We start from the raw sequence: 22,017 nt of genomic DNA, 5'->3' as shown, positions 1-22,017 counted from the left end.
CGGTGTTTGATAGGCTAGCGTACGGTCGGTCCCCCGATGTGGATTTTGAGATCAATGGCCACCACTACACGAAGGGGTACTACCTTGCCGATGGTATCTATCCACCTTGGGCTACACTCGTTAAGACAATCCGGAACCCCAACTCGGAGCAGGAGGCAAGGTTTGCCAAAGAGCGAGGAGGCAGCCCGGAAAGATGTCGAGCGGGCGTTTGGCATCCTCCAAGCTCGTTGGGCTATCGTCGGACACACCGCCGAGCCTCGGGATGTGCAAACTCTGTGGGAGGTGATGACCGCTTGTGTAATCATGCATAACATGATTGTTGAGGTAGAGCGGGATGATTCACTCTTTGATATTGACTGGAAAGGCCAAGGAGAGTTGGTTACTCCTCGCCAAGGAGCTCCGGCATCATTCCGGGACATTCTTCATGCGCACCATGAAATTCGAGATGTAGTCAGTACACAACCAGACTTCGAGGCTGATTTGGTCGAGCACATGTGGCGAGCACGTAGGCAACAATGCCGCAAACAACAAAATCTCGAAGCCTAGAGCATTTGTATCGTTTTTTCATTTTATTTCAATAATACTTTATCCTTGATTACATGGACTATGTAATGTGTAATACATTTTGAGCATTTGTACTATTTTATATATTTTATATAATATTTTTTTGCGTTTTTCTAGTGAATTTACAAGAAAAACATACCATATGGCGCCGCGACCTAAATCTGCCGCGTTGGGCGCACCGCGCGACCCAAACGGACGCGCGAACGCGGGGCGCTGTCCGCGCGTCCGCTCGGGCACGCAAACGGCCCAAAACAGATGGCCCAGCGCGTCCGTTTAGATCGCCCGGTTGGAGATGCCCTGAGAAGGCAAAAGAAAGACCTGACCTACAGAAGTCGCAGCCCCGCTTCGTCAGCATCAGGGGAGTAGAAGTAGATTACTGTCCAGATCCCAGTCGCTATCCGCTTCGTAGAGCCCGTCCCTGTTTCCGCGACACGTGGCTTCGTCAGAAAACGGATAAGATAAACAAGAAAGCACAGGAAAAACAATCGCATCCAGGTCTCCGATAAATCTGCATATTACGAGACGCAACATGCTAGGCACGAGGTGAGATGAGCGCTGTATTATCCGGTTCTTCTCTGCATCAGCCGCTTTCATCGATGCATGAAAAGGCATTTTCAGATGTTTCGTGAGCATCCCCGTGTAGAGGTTTTAATTGACCGTGTTTTAAGATGATGAGAAAAAGCTGTGCTCAAATGCGCCAACAATAGAAAGGGCTAAGATACACATACATACAGCTGCATTGCATTGCAGTCCACAAAAGGATCTTCTCGCAATTACTTAACTTTTGAGGTTACCGCTGCACTGTCGTTATCAACAATGGCGACCAAGCAGCAGAGTCAAACCTGTTGCTTCGTCTCCCTGCTTCTTGGATTAGTACTAGTACTACTTAGTACGGCGGTTTCAGTTGTTTCCAAATAGACAATTAACCCAGTAGTATTTCAGCGTTTTCGTTGAACGGAACAGTAAGCCCTCGGAACTTCCAAAGCTGCATTCATGGGGTCGTTGGTGGACGAGGAGGAGGAGCAGCAGATCCTGGTAGTGCGCGCGACGCAACCGGAGGTACTCCCGTATTCCCATCCCCTTTCCATCAAATTTTTGGTCTTTCTGTTTGTTTGTTCCATTTATAGTTCAAGAATTCGCAGGGTTTCCAGCTCTGTTATCCCCTTTAATTAGTTTTTTTTTGCGGGGGGAATGGCTATGTAATTTGATCGATATCGACAAAAAGGACAAAAAAAAATACCTTGGATTTCTCAGTTCTGGGATCTTGGGTTCGCGTAGAGCCCTGCCAGATTGAACTGAACTTCTTTGATTGGTCTCTTGCAAAATACTAAATTATCATAGGGCAAAAAATGAAGGGGAAATGTTTAGATGGGCAGTTGTGACTAACAGGTGAGCACCACAGGAGTGACGGCTACCGCTTCAGAATCCTGACGCCCTTCGGATTGGATGTATTCCATCGGAACACACATCAATTCTTAAGTTTGTACATCGATTGACTTGTAGAAATTACTTGCAGAAACTGGATTTACTTGTTCGCGTGAAATTTGCTGACGTTGTCTTTGCTTTAGAGGTCTGATGGTTAACTTGACTGGTACAAATTTTATGGTTTGATCGAAACAGATGGAATGGAATGGGTTACACATGTTTGACCGAAACAGCAGTTGTTTAGGCGCGATTATCTGTTCTTGTTATATTTTGGATAACCGTCTGTTTCAATCAGCTTATCCACGAAAGATAAACTTTGTTTTGTAGTCATGGTATTGGTCACTGACCTATTTCAGGTTACTAGTTGTAAGCATAACATTGCAATATTTGTAGTTACATACATGTATCCATAGTTGAAACGTGCATTAGATCTCTATTACTCAGTACTTGACTTTTCCTAAAATTCAATATTCTTCATCTGTAGCTGTAGTAATTTGTACTAAAGAACATGAAAGGAAGCCGTGTGAAATGTTCAAATCATTGATTTGCATTGGAAGTAATCTATTCTATAAGTTTCCGGTGTTGAACATTTTGGAATACATATTTACATGTATGGTGAGGAGTCTCATCTCAGTCTCAACTGTTCTTGTATTTTGGATTGGTAAGACCTCAGGGGAAACAGATCATCACCACTGACTGGTTTGTTTATAGGAGTAAAGATGTGTCAATATAGAAGGAAACGTTTTTCTTCCTTATTTTGAGCCCGAACCGATAGCCTCAGGACGCCCAATGCACCAATTGAGTAGACTAGGTTTATTGGTTATGTTAGGCATCAGAACTGTGGGAGATTTGGCATAATTGTTCTTCGTGAACTCCCTGGCTGTTTCTTTATGTTTAAAGTGATAACGCTTGTACCAGTGTTTGGCTTTATAATCTAAAGCCAGGCTTAAAGCCTCTGTTAAAATGTACATGGTAAGGAATAACTGTGTCTAAAGCATCTTATATTTGTCGTGAGATATGTTTGTTATCACTTGTGCTCCATTAAGTTCTAGGGAGCTGGCCTAAATATTTGATCACTATCAGAACGTCCAGATCATATTTCCTGTACTGAATCATTGTGATTTAATCAAGACTCTTTCCTTCGGTCTCAAGAACGAAGTTTGCATACTTATTATCATTGAAAAAGTGTTACAACTCGCGTTTGTTTCATTTTTCATTTTGTTCAACAGTTGTGTGTTATATATTTCCTTTTTTCCTTCTGATTTTGATCATGCCATAGAGCTCCCACTCGACAAATGATTTCTACATCAACCACTAATAATTTCACTTTCTTCACAGAATTTTGATGAATATACTGGTGATGGGTCAGTCAACTACGGAGGCCATCCTGTTTTAAAGCATAATACAGGCAATTGGAGTGCATGCTCATTGATTCTCGGTAATTTAACCAAAACTCTTCATTGGGGTACAAAGTGACCTGATTTTTTAGGGGACCAAAACCATTTATATATATATTTTTTTTTTTTTTACCAACGGAAAACCATTAATATTCAAATGTATCTGAGTGAGAACTTATGCTTTAGATCATATTCTCAGCTGACTTGTAAAGTCTTAAGCTTGGGACTTGATTGGGTGTAAATTCCTGTAGATTTTAAGTCCATTTCTGTATTTTTTGTTGAAAAATTAATATCTGAAATATATTACTCCTGAATACGAGAGAGGTAATCCTGTTTATACATGTATGTAATGTTAAGTTTAACTGCCGATTGTCTTTTCTTACATGATAGGAACTGAAGTGTGTGAGCGATTAGCCTACTATGGCATCTCAAAAAGTTTGGTCACTTACCTTTCAACAAGACTGCATCAAGGCAATGTCTCTGCTGCGAGAAACTTTACTACCTGGCAAGGAACATGTTATCTCACACCACTTATTGGAGCAACCTTAGCAGATTCATGCTGGGGAAAGTACAGGACAATTGCTGTTTTCTCAACTATTTACTTTCTTGTAAGTTGCCACTTGCCAAATACACATGTATCTCAAGAAATTCATACTGAGAGAGATATCAGATAGGTTTGTCTCATGTTCACTTGGATGGCTTGCGTATTAGTGTTTAATACTTTGCTCATATTTTAAATTCTAATTACTACATTATGGTGCTATTTCAATTGGTATTTGTTCATGGAGAGGTTAACAATTAGACAGGGTGAACTGGGCCTATATAGCTTATCATATAACTAACATTACGATCACATGCAGAATAGTTGTTCAACCATATATATAGTAACCTGTTAGATTACTAGTATAGATCATCATTTGCAAACCCACTTTGTCTAATTGTTCTATTTGTGAATCCTACATCCCATTGATGCACTTGTTGCTGCTGATATTTTGTACTAATGGCTCCTCTACATGCATTTAATTGAAGGGGATGGCGGCTTTGACGCTATCAGCATCAGTTCCTTCACTCCAGCCCCCTCAATGTATTGGGTCCTTTTGTCCACAACCAGCATTACCACAATATCTGATATACTTTATTGGACTCTATATGATTGCTTTAGGGGCCGGAGGTATCAAGCCGTGTGTTTCATCCTTTGGTGCTGACCAATTTGATGATACTGATCCAGTTGAGAGAACAAAGAAAGGCGCTTTCTTCAATTGGTTTTATTTCTCCATCAATATTGGTTCATTGATCTCTGGCACTGTCCTTATTTGGGTACAAGAAAAATGTGGATATGGCATTGGATTTGCAATCCCTACTTTATTCATTGCCTTAGCCATTGGAAGCTTTTTTCTAGGTTCAGAGGTATATAGATATCAGATACCTGGAGGAAGCCCGCTTACAAGAGCATGCCAGGTAGTTGTTGCAGCCATCCGCAAACGAAATGTGGATTTGCCAGTTGATTCTTCTCTTCTCTATGAGCGTCATGGTAAGACGTCAGCTATTGAGGGGAGCCGCAAGCTGGAGCACAGCAGTGAATTCAGGTACTGTTCTTGGTTATCCTTGGCAAGTATTTTTTGTCCAGGTGTTATTACTTTTAGCAAATTAATGGGAGAAATCATTCAGATAATGTAGTTCGGTTGCTGTTTTAAAATATACAAGGGTTCAAGAAAGGTAGTAAAAAAATTTACAGCCCCAATTTCAACATACATGGCTCCTCAGACACGGACAGTCTTTAAGATGCAGTTTCAATAATTATCTTTAAGTTGAATATGTTAGTGAAAAAAGAGTTACAGAATAGTGAATTTTTCATGACCAATCTGACACTATTATTTTTATTTGATCAATACATATAATCTTTTTATATATCGATAGTTCAAGTTAGAAAAGTTTAACTACACGCTTCCTAGTACGCTGGCTTCTTTTAGAACAGAGGTAATACAGTGTAACTAAGTTTGACACGGATTTGCATAGTATGCTATTATCTTGGTCTGACATTCACATGCTTTCAAGTTTGTGTCTTGGGACATCCTGGACACAGCAATCCTATTTCAGAATCATGACAGGTAAATCTTACACGAGACATGAGTTCTCTGCAAAGATTTACATAACCTCTGACCTGATGCTGTTATATTTTCTTTACAGTTTCCTCGACAAATCTGCAGTCATTCTACGGAGTGAACATGGTGGTTGTCATAATCCTTGGAGGCTTTGCACTGTCACACAGATTGAAGAGCTCAAAATATTAATGAGGATGTTTCCAATCTGGGCAACAGGCATCGTGTTCTTCACAGTGTGCGCCCAAAACTCGTCAATGTTTATAGAGCAAGGAATGGTCCTCAACAACCAAGTTGGGTCTTTTAAAATCCCACCAGCCACCCTCTCATCCTTGGATGTAATCAGCATCGTTGTTTGGGTCCCCATCTATGAGAGATTCATCGTGCCAATAGCCCGGAGATTGACCGGTAAGGAGAGGGGCTTCTCGGAGCTTCAGCGCATGGGGATCGGTCTGTTCGTGTCCACCATCGCGGTGGCGGTTGCAGCATTGGTCGAGATCAAGCGCCTGGAGAACGCGAGATCAGAGGGTCTGATCCATCAGAAGGTGCCTGTACCCATGAGCATTCTCTGGCAAGCGCCCCAGTACCTGCTGATCGGTGTTGGTGAGGTGTTCACGTCCATCGGGCAAGCCGAGTTCTTCTACAACCAGTCTCCGGATTCCATGAGAAGCCTGTGCTCTGCTTTCGCCCTCGTCACCGTGTCTCTCGGAAGCTATCTTAGCTCGTTCATACTGACACTGGTGTCCTATTTTACGACGCAAGGGGGACAGATGGGGTGGATCCCTGACAACCTGAACGAAGGCCATCTCGACCGCTTCTTCTGGCTCATCGCTGGCCTCAGCTCTCTGAATTTCCTTGCTTTCATTTACTTTGCACAGCAGTACAAGTGCAAGAAAGCTTCTGTACTTTAATTCGTTGCTAGCTTTCCTTTTTCTCCGCTGTTGCCATGTGTTGTACAGATTAAAAGTTTAAAGTTGTGTGCACATTTCTGTCATCGACAAGATACAATGTACAGTCTCTTCTGTAATGTATAGTCACAGTGTTGCATCCTGTCCTGTTTGATACTTGGATGCAGTTTCTTACTTTGAGTGGGAACAGTTTCCTAATCATTTCAGTTGCTACCCTCAAGTGTGAAGGATCTCTGTGTGCTTTCTATTGGCAGGGCAACAGATCTGGACCGTACTACAGAGCATGTAAGCATGCTCTTCGCACGACAGTGCACTCAAGTGGTCGAGTTAACTCATTATAAACTACAATCACGCGAAAGCACCGGCTACTTTTTATCTCAGACCATTGTAGTTGCTGATCTCGATCTGGGGGGAGTGCTGGTCGGCTTGCAGATGTCGGTCGCTTTTTTATGAATTCGCAGTGGGAGCAATTCCTTAACTATGTGTTGTGGAATAGTGACTAGGATCTGCGTGCGTACGTGCTGCTAGTGGACACAAAGATTGATCTGGAGAACATATCTAATGATACCACACCTTATTTGATACATGATACCATTTTTAAAAATTTAAATTGTAAATGTCAAAAAATCCGGAACTAAAATTTTGGGTGTTCACAAGATGTGTGTTTACATACCTTGTAACTTTCATAACCAAATTCGAAATATCCTTAGAGAAACAAAAAAGAGAAATCTAGCATGAATAGTGTCACATAAAGACAAAAACTCAAAATGCCACTATTCACACAATATTTTTCTTTTTTCTTTCTCTTTGTGTATTTTAAATTTGGATCTGAAAATTTTAGACAATATAAACGCACATCTTGTGAACAGCCACAAATTTGTTGTAAATTTTTTTTGTCTCTTACAAATTTAAATTTTGTGAAGTGGTATCATGGTATCATGTGAGGTGTGGTATCACTAGATATTTTCCCGATTGATCTGACCAGTACAGCTATCTAAGTAGCTGTGGGGCAGCACTACTGTCCAATCGGCTACTTTACCAATTTGACTTATTTATCACTTCAGATCAATTTATCTGATTATTACAAGCTGAGTTAAAATTTTCAACAAACAATCATGTTAATTCGTTCATTTGCTACTACATGCTTGGTTGTTCTTGAGATATACTATATAAGTACGTTTCTGCTTGACTGGGAATTAAGTTAGAACTCGGTCGACTCTAGGGCTTTTCGTTAAAGTTGAAGGAGACAAAGATACTTTTGCCGATGGAAGAAATTCCAACGGGAGTTGCAATTGCAGCAAACAATTAAGTTGCACATGATATTGGTTGATGTCATCAGACTAAAAGTTAACTTAATTCTAGATCGACCAAAATTAGTCACTTCCATATAAATACTATCCTTAAGTATACTTCGTTCCAATTTTATCCAAAAAAAAAAATTATTACGCTGTTGCGCTCTCTTCTCCAAATGCTGGTCCCGGTACACACTCATAAGTCATACCATACCACCTCACACAACACATTCCAGTGATTTGATTTAGTAAGTCATACCATACCACCTCACACAACACATTCCAGTGATTTGATTTAGTAGGCATCACGAAATCATCACTAGCGTCGTGGCCGACTCTTGCGCCGCCACACTTGGAATTTTTACACTCACTCGCTCATTATTTGCACCGCTATCCACTCTTTTTATTTTTGCATCGCTAGATTAATCATGTGAATTGCTCCGAGAGACTTTACTATTGTTGGGATGCAAAGTCTGCCAATATGATTGGTTTTCACCGAAGAGATAACTTACTGGACAGGGTGTTTATGCATCATGCACCCTTTATTTGAAATGCATTTTGAACATATTTAAAAGATATAAATAATTGTCTCGTGTATATGTTGACATGTTACATGCTCACAAAGTTTTTCAGCAAAAAAACCGACATGTTTTGTGCCCAGTCTAAAAAAAGACAAATTTAGGTGCTAAAATAATCTATTTCTCGAGACATTTTTTCGTCTTTTTTACAGAGGGCACAAAAAATGTTGGTTTTATGTGAAATTTCATGTTCGCACATAACATATCCCTCTACATGCAATTTTTTTTCCTAAATTCTTTAACTTCTTGAAATATTTTGTACATACCGGGTGTATATCCACCTGAGATCAGTTTTGAGTTTCCGTAGCTTACTCTTTTTCTGTAGATATATATATAATAGAACAGAGGGCCCCATCCGTGCCAATATGCCACATGAAGTAGATCCAATGCAGAAGGAATCCCATAATTACAGCATTGATTGTCTACGATACATCGACCACAGATCATGGATCTGCACTAAATTATATCTGATGAATCCAAAAGAATAAATATGGGGCCATACAGATATGCCCCCGAGGCCCCGTGGCTGCAACAAACAGGGAACGAAAACATGCGCGGTCGTGCGTCTTTGTTGCTGTTGCTGCTGTTGGTGAGTTGCATCGTCGTGTGCTAAAGTAAACATCACCCTCATGTTCAATGCACTCTCTTAGTCCAGCGTACTGTCACTGGTAGATGCTCAACTTAATTACACTCAAAGAGCTATTGCAATATAGGTGTTCTTTCCAATAAGCACATGCACCCGCGCTAGTACAGCAGTAGTGCCCAGACACCACAATACTCTGGTGTACATGCATGTGCACTAAACGGATTCTCGCAGTTGTAAGCGGAAGTTAACTTTGTACACTTTATTTCTGCGGAAGAGTATTAGGAATTTAGGATGAGTGGACCTGCTATAAAATTTGCTGATTTAGGTCACTGATATCCATTCTGAACCTCTCTCGAGTATTTATATCTACTATTAATTACCACTCGATTTTCTGGTTGTTACCTCAAACTGTACACATTATCGCTGACATGTCACATTTTATTGTTCTCTCTCTACAACACACAAGCACACACAAGATGTTATCACCACGAGTCCACATGCTATCTTCGTTGGTCCTTGCTTTTGGCTGATAGGGCCTCGTGCCCGCCATGTCTCTTCGTCTTCACAGTTCACATGATCAACTCGAGTTCACCGGCCACGTCGACCATCTCTCCACCATTAGTAGAAACCGGAGCATTAGCATCGGTTTGTAAGTCTCATTTGCACCGGTTGCCCAACCGGTGCAAAGGAATCGGCACTAAAGTCTCCCCCTTTAGCACCGGTTGGCACCGGTTGTACTGCGAACCGGTGCTAAAGGGGTTCCACGTGGCCCGGGTCATGTGCTGCGTCTGGAGGACCCTTTAGCACCGTTTGAGCCACGAAACGATGCTAAAGGTGCGGCAGAATTTCCGCTATAAATTTTGAAAAAAAATTAAAAAAAATTGAATTTATTTTTCAGAATTTTTAAATTTCTCTATTTTCGGATATTTGAATTGTTTGACAATTTCCATTCTAATCTCTAATCACCCCTGTGCTCATGTCAAAATACATACTTATGGTCAAACTTCCCGGTGATCAAACATCCTCACACTGCTCCACCCTTAGCACGCTTAACTTCTTCGTTCCTTTCATACACGCTTCCAAGACTACGCTCGCAACTCCTTGATAATAGTATGCTATAAATTGTATTAACCCTTAGACTTTGTTAACACATGATTTTATTTTTTGAATTTCAAATAATTTTAAAAATAAGCAACAATGATTAAGTAATAATAAGCAACAATAAATTTCAAATAATTTTTATGCATAATTCAATTATTAATTAAAAACTCGAAATATTTCAAAAAAAACAATAAAAATTTCAAAAAACTTTAAAAAATCAAGATTCCAAAATAATGTGAAACCTTCAAAATAATAAAAAACTGAAATAATCAACAAAAGAAATTCTAAAATTTCAAAAAAAAATCAATTTTTTTTGACAAAATCTAAATTCTTCCTGCTTTCATATTTCCCTTTGGAATTTTGAGAAGCAAGATTTTATGCAAACTGTACGACCATTGAAATCGGATGTAACATTTTGCGTAGATAGTTTTTTTATATATTACACATTTGTTTTGCGAGACCGTACGTAAAAGTTATAGCCTTTTTAATTCAGAACAACCTTTTTTTAGCAAAAAGTATCAAAATTCAAATTTTCAGATTTTCCCTAAAAGTTGGTTCGGTGAGGTACATGCATGTTAAAGGATTTTGAAATTTGAAGTTTTTATCATTTTTGTTTATTTGTTTAGACCTATTTTCTGTGGGGTGGGGTGGGGTGGGGTGGGTAGGCATGAGAGGAAAAAATGGGCGTGAATCCTTTAACACCGGTTCGTGGATTAAATCGTTGCAAAAGGGGGACATTTAGCACTGGTTTGAGCCACGAACCGGTGCTAAAGGGTTCACGCATGCCACGTGACTTAAACCGGTGTTAAAGGTGTCTTACGAACCGGTGCTAAAGATGCCTTACGAATCGGTGCTAAAAGCCCTGCGGATTTCTGCGACATCCTGACCGCTCAAACCGGTGCTAATGCACCCTTTAGTCTGGGTTTTTAGCCCAACCAATACTAAAACTCCGGGCAACTCGAAACATAAGCCATGTACGTTCAGAGAGTTCTAGTCTTTCAATGCCAAGACTCGATACCCCTCGTTCTGAACTCTAACCCTAACTCTATTGAGTCATTGATCCTAGCTTTGCCTTCGTTTGATGCTATGTGTAGACTCTAATTTCACCTCGTGCTCTGGCGCTCAAGGTCCAAGAGATCTAGATCTCAAACTATACAACAAAGATCTAACGGGTGGAATACCATGAAACACCATAATCGCTAGACCATTTCGTACTATCAGTAATTATATTTTGTTATTTAGCTATGTGGGGGTGCAGCAAGAATTTGTTATTTTCAAAAAAGGTGGGTAACCCCCGGCATGCATCGATGCTGTAGACAACCATATACTATAACATGCAAGACTAGACATCGAATCCGAACAAAGCTGACCCAAATAAGAAAAAAATTGAGGATGTATGCCTCGCCACTAACTCAATTGTAAAAGACCATAACGTACAAAATGTACATAATTTATAGGCGAAGCCTTCGAGAAGGATCGGCGTACTGCGTCGATGAGATGACGAGGTCAACCATAGGTTTGTCTCAGAATTTTCATCCCCAAAGTCGAGTTTCGAACCACCACCTTCAACAAGGGTCTGACGTGTGTCGATATTGTTGACAAGGGGTCTTGTGTTTTCACTGGACTAAACATGCTCATCGTCGAAGCCATCTCTACCTAGGGTCCAAGAAGAGGGTGTCCCATACTACTCTCTAGCACCTCATATGTAAATAACTTTACTCTATAATAAAATTTAAAATATGCAACTCACTGTTCAGCTTTTAAAAAAATGTCGGTCTAGATCTGCTAATGGGTTTTGGAAAGAGATTTAGTAAGGACATGTTCAAATAAGCCCAGATTTAGATTATGCGTGAAAAAATAACGATTGTCTAAGGAAAGCAAGGCTTACATTCCTTTTGGTTAAATCTGGGAAGATCGTGATTCAGAGTAATTTTATAATATTTCATGCAAAAAATGTCCACTAGAAAAATTAGGGGATGTTGAATAGTGTAATACCTCCATCCCAAGGCTTAGACTAGTTATAATGGAAAGTATCATACTCCGTACACTAGTATCATGCATATGATACTAGTTTATGATACTACGCCCATAATGCATGCATAGTATCATAAGATTTTTTTTCTTATGATACAAATAAAAAATCTTATGATACTATGCATTATGAGTGTAGTATTTTAAGATAGTATCATAGTATTATCATATTTAATATTTTGTAGAATCTCAATGCAAATTTATGTACATGATGTGTTTGTCATTAAATTTTCTAGTTTTACGTGCTATGATACGGTATCATAATACCACTCCCATCTCTCACCTCATTAATTAGTGCGCCACATCAGATTTTTGCCAATATGGCATGCATGATACTACTTATGATACTTCCATTGTGGTTAGTCTTAAGGTTTATATTTTTTTTGAAAAGTCAAACGAAGTAAAGTTTGATCAAATTTTTAGAAGAATCTATGAAAAAATATGACATTTTGTAGATACCATATGAAAATATAATTCATTATCTATCTAATGATATTGATTTTGTACTTTTTATGTTAATAATTTTTGATAAAAACTTGGTCAAACTTGACATATTTGACTTTCTGAAGAAAAAAATATAGGCCTTAAGCTTTGGGATGGAGGTAGTATCATACAAGCAACCGTTGTTGCATCATTATGAATAGTGCAGCTTTAAAGAGGGAATCAAATGGCACTTTAAATTAAAGATGGACGCAAAAATGGTTACCTTTTTATTTTGAGCTTACAAACTTTCCAAGGGAGCACAATACGCTAGTACTAGTAAATTATTATTTTTTGTTATTTTGTACTATGGAAATTTGACCTTGTGCATTCGTACGTTAGATCTATATAAATCGAGGTGTGCCGTGCCTTTGTGTTGGACCTTCTTACACGGTTTGGTGTTGCTTCTGAACCGAGCTGTAGGACTGGGGATCGACTCCACCACACCATGGCGTCTCTCAAGGAAAACTTGCAGTTGGAAGAACCACTTCTCAAGGTCAGTTTCTTTTACGTTCAAATCTACTAGTAGCCTGGTTTTTAAAATCAATTGTTTGTTTTTTACGTGTTCCGAAAGTATTTGCAAGCATAAAGAGGTATCTTCCTAAATTTGGAGAGACCCTCGTTCATTTGATGCCCAAAGTATCCCAAAGTAACATATATTGGGTTGCATATGGATTTCATATCTGTATCTGTTCTTGGACAGTGAAATGTTGGAAACAACTGGATCTCTCGTCCCTTTGCTGTTGCAGACTAGCACATCATGGCTACATATTGCTGTGCTGAGATCTGCAAAATTCTGCCTGTTACATTCCTGATGCAATACTGATGTCTCTCATGATCATTGTCCAATGAAAAAGGATGGCGTGCTTGGCAACATCGCAGTCAACAAAAGCATTACTAGACTTGGCCCCAATATCTGCCTGCTATTTACATTCTGATTCTAGGCTACTTTCTTTTATCATGTAGTACGTGCATAACAGTTGTTTCATGGTTTTGCCCAAAATGGTTTACTACAGAAAATTAGGTTTGTCTTATTACAGGATTCAGTTCTACATAGAGGGGACCAAATTGTTGACATTAAAGGAACTCCAACTCCTACAACGAAGAATCGTACGGGCAGTTGGAAAGCATGCAAGTTTATCTTAGGTAAGTGGAGACTCAAGTTTTAATCTGGCAGAGAAATGTCAGGCGTACTATATTTCAGTTCACTTGTCCAAATTTTGTGTTCAGACTTCGGACTGCTCAAATGCATGATTTAGCCATGAACCTCACTATTGTTTCTTTGTACTGTTCATTATTACTTTCAAGTATTTTGTTGCGATCCTCGCATGAATCACGATCATGATCCTTCCATTATATTATAATAAAGAGGATCCTCTTGGGATTTGCTTCAGACATACTACTACTCATCTGTATTCTGACTTGCATTGCAGTGACTGAATGCTTCGAGGAGCTAGCGTACTACGGGATCCAGTTCAACCTGGTGACTTTCCTCAAGACGATATTGCGGCAGAGCAATGTCTCGGCAGCAAGAAACTACACCAACTGGCAGGGGACTTGCTACATCGCTCCCCTCGTCGGAGCTATCGTGGCAGACTCCTATTGGGAAGATACCGGACGACGCTGGCCTTCTTCGCAGTCTACCTGATGGTAAGCACATTAGCACACACGTGATGTTGCATCCATCAATGGAACTAGCTGATAGTTCTGGTTTTTTTTTTTTTTTTTGCAACACAAAGGGAATGGCTGCAATGTCGATTTCAGCATCGATCCCGGCGGCATGCACCGGGCTCGACTGCCTGCATCAGGACGTCTCGTCGTCGTCTTCGTCCCAGTCCGCCGTCTTCTTCCTTGGCCTGTACATGATGGCCATCGGAGCCGGCGGCATCAAGCCCTGCATCTCCTCCTTCGGCGCCGACCAGTTCGACGACGGCGTCCCGGCCGAGAGGCTCAAGAAGAGCTCCTTCTTCAACTGGTTCTTCTTCTCCATCTACATCGGCAGCTTCGTCTCCGGCACCGTCGTCGTGTGGGTGCAGGACCACTGCGGGTGGGTCATTGGCCTCTGGATACCGACCCTGTTCATCGCCTTGGCTATCGGGAGCTTTTTGCTGGGCTCCAGCTCGTACAGAGTGCAGAAGCCTCTGGGAAGTCCGCTCGCAAGAGTTTCCCAGGTTGTCGTGGCGGCGTTCTTGAAGCGGAATGTACGTTTGCCGCGTGATACTTCTCTTCTCTACGAGCTAACCGGGGATGCGTCAATGGCGGACGACAGTACCAAGAAGCTGCAGCATACGCCGGTGCTTAGGTAAAACTAGCTTTCTGAATCTGTAATGAGTGACCACATGGCTGATCGTAATTTTCTTTCTTGTGCAGTTTCCTGGACAAGGCTGCAGTGATCTCTTCAGCCGAAGAGCTTTATTTTGATCCATGGAGGCTCTGCACCGTGACGCAAGTCGAGGAGCTCAAGATCGTTTTCGGCATGCTCCCGATCTGGGCCACCGGGATCGTGTTCTTCTCCGTCCTCGCGCAGTTCTCCTCGACGTTCCTAGAGCAAGGGAGGATGATGGACACTTCGGTCGGCGCGTTCGCCATCCCTCCGGCGTCGCTGGCTTCCTTCGACGCCGTCAGCGTCATCCTCTTCGTGCCCATCTACGACAGGGTGCTCATCCCGGCGGCCAGGAGGTTCACCGGCAATGAGCGAGGGTTCTCGGAGCTGCAACGGTTCGGCATCGGCCTGTTCCTTTCGGTCCTGGTCATGGCGGCCGCGGCGGTGGTCGAGACGCGGCGGCTGGCGCTCGACCGGATGGCGGCGGCGCCCATGTGCATCTTGTGGCAGATACCGCAATACCTCCTCGTCGGCGCCAGCGTGGTGTTCGCGTGCGTCGGCCAGTTGGAGTTCTTCTACAACGAGGCGCCGGAGTCGATGCGGAGCCTCTCCTCCGCGCTAGCGCTCCTCACAGTGTCGCTCGGGAGCTACCTCAGCTCACTCGTCGTGACGGTGGTGTCCACCGTCACCACGAGTGGCGGCAAGCCCGGGTGGATACCCGATGACCTCAACAAGGGTCACCTTGACCGCTTCTTCTGGCTCATCGCTGCGCTCAGCTCGCTAAATCTGGCGGTTTTCATCTGCTGTGCCAAGAGATACAAGTGCAAGAATGTTTCTTAACCGTAGAAATGCTTCTAGATATTATTTCATGGCTTGAGACAGCTGTATATTTCTACCGTTTCAACACCATTAGGTGTAAGTCGGGTTACAAATAAAACTATTTAGTTTAAAGTGGATTGTAATTGAAAATTTTCTATTGCAAATCGAGTTGCAACTAATTTTTTCCAGTTTGCAGGTTTAAATGACAGTGATTCATGGGGTGGGGGATGGAGGTCCGCTGGGGCTACATGCTGGGGCCTCTGCTGCCGCCCGGGAGGGGGGTGTCAGGGGAGGGTAGGGTTTCGGGGGGGGGGGTGGGGGGGGGGGGAGGGTAGCTTTGTTTAGTTACTTACAATATTCATGGCCGTTATGTTTACAGTAATTCGCCACTTTGTTGCTATCGATTGATTGGTGAATTCTCAAAGAAGTCTCGGTTCGACTAGTCCCAAGTATGGCATTGCTTATACTCCACATTAGTAAAATTCGAGATAGTCAAACTAGGTTGAGTTAAAGGTCAAGCTATAAAATGTGATTCATACTTAGCTTGCAGTCATCTCGGATACATCTCAAGCTAGTTTTAAGCTATGTAAAATAATCAAAAAAATTATATTTGGTGAATATAGAATAAATAAAACCCCATGCATAATATACAAATAATAAATTAATCTTCTCCATTTGGTTAATTAAATCTCATCCAACAGAACTAATAAATACCATCCATATCCTATAACGTAATGAATTTTTTATTTATAATAAATAACATAATTGTTATATATAATTATATTTCTTTTGACCTATCGAGCATAATCGAGCGAGCTAAGTGTTAGCTCAACATCAGCTTGTTTTCAATAAAGCTATATAAGACGCACATACTTGACGTGCAGGGTGTTTCTGCACTCGGGTGCATATGCACCCTTTATTTGAAATGCATTTTAAACATATTTACAATTTTTTTAAAAATGAAAACAAAAATGTCTTGTTTTGATCTTGACATGTTACATGCTCAGAAAGTTGTTTCAGCAAAAACTGATATGTTTTGTACCCTGTGTAAAAAAGACAAATTTTTTATGCTAAAATAGTCTATTTCTCGAGGCATTGTTTGTCTTTTTTACACATGGTACAAAAAATATCGATTTTATGTGAAACTTCACGTTCACACATAGAACATATCCCTCTACATACGAAATTATTTTTCTAAATTTTTTTACATTTAAAAAAAATGTTTTATACATACCAGGTGCATATGCACCCGGATTCAGTTTTGGATTTCAGATACTTGACTTACTTCTTTTTGATTGATTTTGAGTCAGGCTAAAAAAGAGTTGATCTTGAGCCGCTCACAAGTCTCGAGCAGTTATTGTTGGCCTACACCCAAGTCTTCAAGTGGGTTCTAGAAAGTGCAATTTTAGTATAGAGAAATTTGCATTTTTCATCAAGTTTTATGAATCCAAAAAGTTACAAGTTCCATGTCTAAACTGAAGTTGCACTTCTCAGAAATTGACGTCGACACGAGAAAATCCCATGCACTTTATTGTAACCATATATAAGACGGCACACGTTGCATAGGGATGGCTGCTGAACAACAAGAGCTATGACGACACTCTCGCTTCTGCACTACTAAACTATACTCCCTCCGTTCTTTTTTAATTGACTCGGATTTAGTACTAAATCCGAGTCAATTAAAAAGGAACGGAGGGAGTACTATACAAAGTGTTCAAAAACTACTAAGAGCTACAAATAGGCCAAGACGACTATATACATTAGCGTGAGCCGAGATGAGACGCCACAGTTTTCGCCCCTCCATCACCAGATCCGAACAAACTTGTCACAATAGAATTTGTTGTAGTAGAAAAGTAGGAGAATTAACAACCGTCCAACCCTAACCCTTCTCCCGCACCCCAGCCTAACCGCCGCCGCCGTCGCCGGTAGCGCCGCCGGGGCAAAGTCCCACGGGGCGTGGCGGCGGCGGGGGCTCCTCCTCGTCGACGCCTGGTGACGGCGGCCGGATCTCCCTCCTCGATGCATGGCGGGCGCGCGGCTGAGTCGGGCGGCGGCGGCCTGCGCTGCGCCTCTTCTCCCGTCGGCTCCCCTGGCGGCCGGCGCGTGGGATGGGCGGCGGCGGCCAGCGCCGCGGCCTCCCTCCTCCCGTCGGCTCCGCAGCACTCCGGCAGGGGTTGGTGGTGGGCGACGGCCAGGCTCATGGCCTGCGCCAATTTCCCCCCGCCTCTTGCCGGTGAGTGGAGGCGATCTCGGGTTTCACCGCGACACGAGGTCGCCCGGGGCAGCAGCCTTGGGTACGACGGTGGAGGTGGCCCTCTTCTTCGCCGGAGAGGGTCGGCCTGCGGTTGGTGGTGGTGGATCTATCGATCTATCACCGCGTTCCGGCGGCGAGATGGAGATGGAGGGTTGGCATGGCCAGCCCGGGACGGTCGCCGACGTGGGGGTCCGACCTGAATAAAGGTGGTGGTCCTAGGGTCTCTCTTGCGTGAAGAGGAAGACCTACTGGAGGCCTGGACTCGTGATCTAGCCGGAGTGTTGAGTTCCGGAAGGCTCCGCCGGCGAATGTAACAATATTTTTTGCCTGGAGTTTGCTGGATCGGTGGTATTCGGTCGTGCGCACCCATGCTTTTATTCCGACCGATTGGTTCCGGAGGGAGCGGCGCGAAGCTCTTTTTCTGTGTTGACATCAAGTGACTATGGATCCATGATGAAAGTCGGAAGAAGGGAAGTTCATGAAGGCCGGAGGGAGGACTAGCTAAGGGAGGTTCAAATCTCCGCGTTGTTGAGGGATTTGCTTGGTGTTCCGGGCTTCACAACAGCGGTATGAAAGTGGGGGCGACAACACAGTGAAGTTCAGAGTCCTACCTTTCGGGGTGAAAACCCAAGGTCCGGCCTTAACTCGGTTGTGCCCGGCAATGACCTTGTTGGAGGCATTGTTTTGAGAGCGGGGACTATCTTCAGTGGTGAAAACCTAAGATCTTTGATCGGGCGACGATGGTGTTAGCGCACTGTTCCCTTCTTGGAGGCGTCGTTTTTGGAGAGTCCGTACTTCAGGTGTTGTCTTGGCGGTGGATGTATTGCTCGTTGTTAGGCCCGAGATACTGTAGCGGGACTTTTGTTTCTTAGTTTTCTTTTCCTTTTTTTGGCTGTGTGCATCCGTAGTGCCATTAGGGTAGTGCGTTGTTGCAGAGGCTGGGTGTAATTAGTATCGTTTTGATATTAATATATTCCCTTTATCGAAAAAAGTAGAAAAGTAGGGTGTCATCATGTTAAGGTCCCAAAGGAACAACCTATAGATTGAAAGAGTTTGACCTGAAACCACACCAACAAACACGAAAACCGATAGGATCATGCGAGATCCGCCTGACACACAACTCCACGTGTCGTCCACCCATGCTAGATGCACCACCGGAGTGAGGCTAGGCCAGTGATACTGACGAGGGTGCTCCTCGGTGATACGTCTCCGACGTATCGATAATTTCTTATGTTCCATGTGTAAGGGTATTTTACCCTTATCCATTATTTTGGTAACAATGACACCGTGCTAGTGTATTTGGACTAATACATGACTACTAGATGATTCCCAGGTATTAGCCAAAGAGGTATAAAGGTGTATCAATGGAACAAGAAGGCTAAAGGTGACCCCCCATTTCAACAACAATCAAAAAGGGGTTACAGGAGAAATCCGGTCACCTGCCCGGTCCAACCGGGCCAGCAACCGGCCAGTCCGGCTTACAGCGGCCGACCGGTCGGAAACCGGGCTCCACAGAGGACCAGCGAGGTCCGGCTCGTGGCCCGGCCGACCGGGCTCCTGACCGGCGGGTCCGGCACCACGTCCGGCCGACCGCTCGGAAACCGGGCAGCAACCGGGCACCAACCGGACAAGCTCCAGGACGACGCAAAGGTGCTCCGGCCACCAGTCCGGTCTGACCGGCCTCACGACCGGGCTGTCCTGGTCCGTGGTCCGGTCTCGACCGGGTTTGTCGGGAAGAATGCCGAGGTGGCAAGTGGCAACGGCCAGATTTTGAAGAACACTATAAATACCCCTTCTTCTACCTTGGAAGGGTTAGGCAACATACTATAAACTCGTTCTTGAGCTCTCTCTCTCCTACTCCATTGCTAGAAACACCAAAAGCCTCGGATCTCCCTCCTCCTCCACCCAAACTCAAATCCCTCCGGGAATCACTAGAGGAGGACCCGATCTACCGTTCTACCAAGCCAAATCTCATTCCCCCTTGTATTCATTGAGAAGCTTGCTTCCTAGGGTTCCTTGGAAACCCTAGGTGGGCAAGAGGAGTCCGGAAGCATCCGGGCCGTGGATTTGCTCCGGCAAGATTGTGAAGGTTTGGAGGCTACCTCAAAGTCTACCACAAGTGAGTGAGCTATTCCTTCGTGGGATAGGCTCCGGAGAATAGGGTGAGCCTTCGTGGCACGGGGAATCCTTCGTGGGACCTCCACTCCTCCAAACGTGACGTACCTTGTTGCAAAGCAAGGGAACACGGGAATACATCCTCGTCTCCGCGTGCTATCGGTTATCTCTAACCGAACTCCTTACTTGTGATTTAACTGCCTGTGCTTGAGTTAGTTGTATCCTCATATAGGTTGCTTCACCTAGTTTGCATTAGGCTCATCTTTATATTCCGCGAAGCCTAATATTGCAAAGAAAGAATTAAAATTTGTAGAAACCTATTCACCCCCCCCTAGGTTTACCATCTCTATACTTTCAATTGGTATCGAGCCCGGACTCTTATTAAGGGCTTCACCGCCTTAAGAGTGAGATGGATAAACTCTTCGAGGGTCTAGATGACGACTCTAACCTTTCGGTTAAGGAGATGAAATCTAGACTCTTGGCATATGATGCCGAGAAGAAGAAAAAGGAGGATGAGCTACAAAACCAAATGACGTAAATGATCGCCATGCTTAAGAATCTAACTTCGGTGGAACTCTTAGTGGGGCTTCGGCCTCTAAAGAATCCTACCACGATGTTAACCATGACTATCCCAGAAACACTTCACCCATGCCTCATATAAACCATAGTGGGACCGTTCCCCATTACGATGGAACTCACTTTCCATATTGGAAATCTGCTATGGAATCTCATATTCGCAGCTGCGAGTGTGGAGCTATGGGAGCTCATTGTTCATGGACATCGGGAGCCACAAGATCCTACTCGGTTGACCTCCACCGAGTTCTACAACCGTCAACTCAATGCATCCGCACGTGACAAGATTAGAAGTGGCATCAACCGCAAGCTTCTAGATCAAGTCGATGACATTGTCTCCGCTAAAGAGTTGTGGGATCGGATCGTAGTACTCCAAGAGGGAACCGATTTGATCCAATCATCTCTCTATGAGACCGCAAAGCAAGAGGCCTACCAGTTCATGATTCGAGATGGAGAATCTGTATTCGATGCCTATGCTAGGCTTGGTGCTCTGAAAGTTAGGGTCAAGGGACTTGGTGCTGAGAAGTACAATGACGGATTCGAGATGAACGAAGCCTTCATAAAATCCAAGGTCATTGCTATGATTGCCGTCAAACAAGAAGACACCAACCTTGGACTCAACTTGCAAATCATGACCAAGAGTGCCGATCTCAACTCCGATGATCTAGTCTCCTATGTGGCCGCCAATGAAAACATGGCCAAAGCCGGAAAGAGGCTCAAGGCAATGAACCGTGTTGATGAAGCCTCACACAACCATGAAGCGTCACACAACCTTGCTCTCAAGGCTAGAGCTGACCATGGAGGAGAAGAAGAATATGAAATTGAAGAAGATGAGGAGATGACTTCAACTAGTGACATCGTCACTGACTTTGCCTTCTTTGCCAAGAAGTACAAGGGAAAGTTGCCTACGCTCCTCAATGACAAGAAGAAGAAGAGAACTTGCTACAATTGTGATGAAGATAGCCACTTTGCAAACGAGTGCCCTTATGAGAAAAGGGTAGACAAGCCAAGATTCATCAAAGGGGTCAAGCCAAGATTGAAGCCAAACCCAATCAACGATCGATTCAAGAAGAACAAGGGAAGAGCTTTTGTTGGAGCCGAGTACTTGTCCGATGATGAAGAAGAAGATGAGGAGAAGATGGCCGGGGTGGCTGATACGTCTCCAACGTATCGATAATTTCTTGTGTTCCATGCCACATTATTGATGGTATCTACATGTTTTATGCACACTTTATGTCATATTCGTGCATTTTCTGGAACTAACCTATTAACAAGATGCCGAAGTGCCGCTGTCTGTTTTCTGCCGTTTTTGGTTTCAGAAATCCTAGTAAAGAAATATTCTCGGAATTGGACGAAATAAAAGCCCGAGAGGCCTATTTTCTCACGAAGCTTCCGGAAGTCCGAAGGAGAGACGAAGAGGGGCCACGGGGCGCCAAACCCTAGGGCGGCGCGGCCCCCTTGGCCGCGCCGGC

The 22,017-nt window shown here is 43.3% G+C and overlaps 1 protein-coding gene and 1 pseudogene across 1 annotated transcript; both read left to right on the top strand.

Annotated features, from left to right (window-relative positions):
* Nucleotides 1–1,375: 1,375 nt before the first annotated feature.
* On the top strand, nucleotides 1,376–6,535 carry LOC124701505 (protein NRT1/ PTR FAMILY 8.3-like). Its single transcript, XM_047233576.1, has 5 exons — nucleotides 1,376–1,623; nucleotides 3,328–3,427; nucleotides 3,777–3,994; nucleotides 4,416–4,972; nucleotides 5,574–6,535. Exons 1-5 carry the CDS (start codon nucleotides 1,558–1,560, stop codon nucleotides 6,394–6,396), a joined length of 1,764 nt encoding a protein of 587 aa, XP_047089532.1. The 5' UTR covers nucleotides 1,376–1,557; the 3' UTR covers nucleotides 6,397–6,535.
* Nucleotides 6,536–12,909: 6,374 nt separating this feature from the next.
* LOC124695935 lies at nucleotides 12,910–15,624 on the top strand (annotated as a pseudogene).
* The last annotated feature ends 6,393 nt before the right edge of the window (nucleotides 15,625–22,017 follow it).

This window comes from Lolium rigidum, chromosome 3, assembly GCF_022539505.1.
Source record: "Lolium rigidum isolate FL_2022 chromosome 3, APGP_CSIRO_Lrig_0.1, whole genome shotgun sequence".
In the NCBI taxonomy this organism is placed as follows: domain Eukaryota; kingdom Viridiplantae; phylum Streptophyta; class Magnoliopsida; order Poales; family Poaceae; genus Lolium; species Lolium rigidum.
Note: the sequence above shows the minus strand (reverse complement) of the source record. Positions and strands in the feature narration are given on the sequence as shown.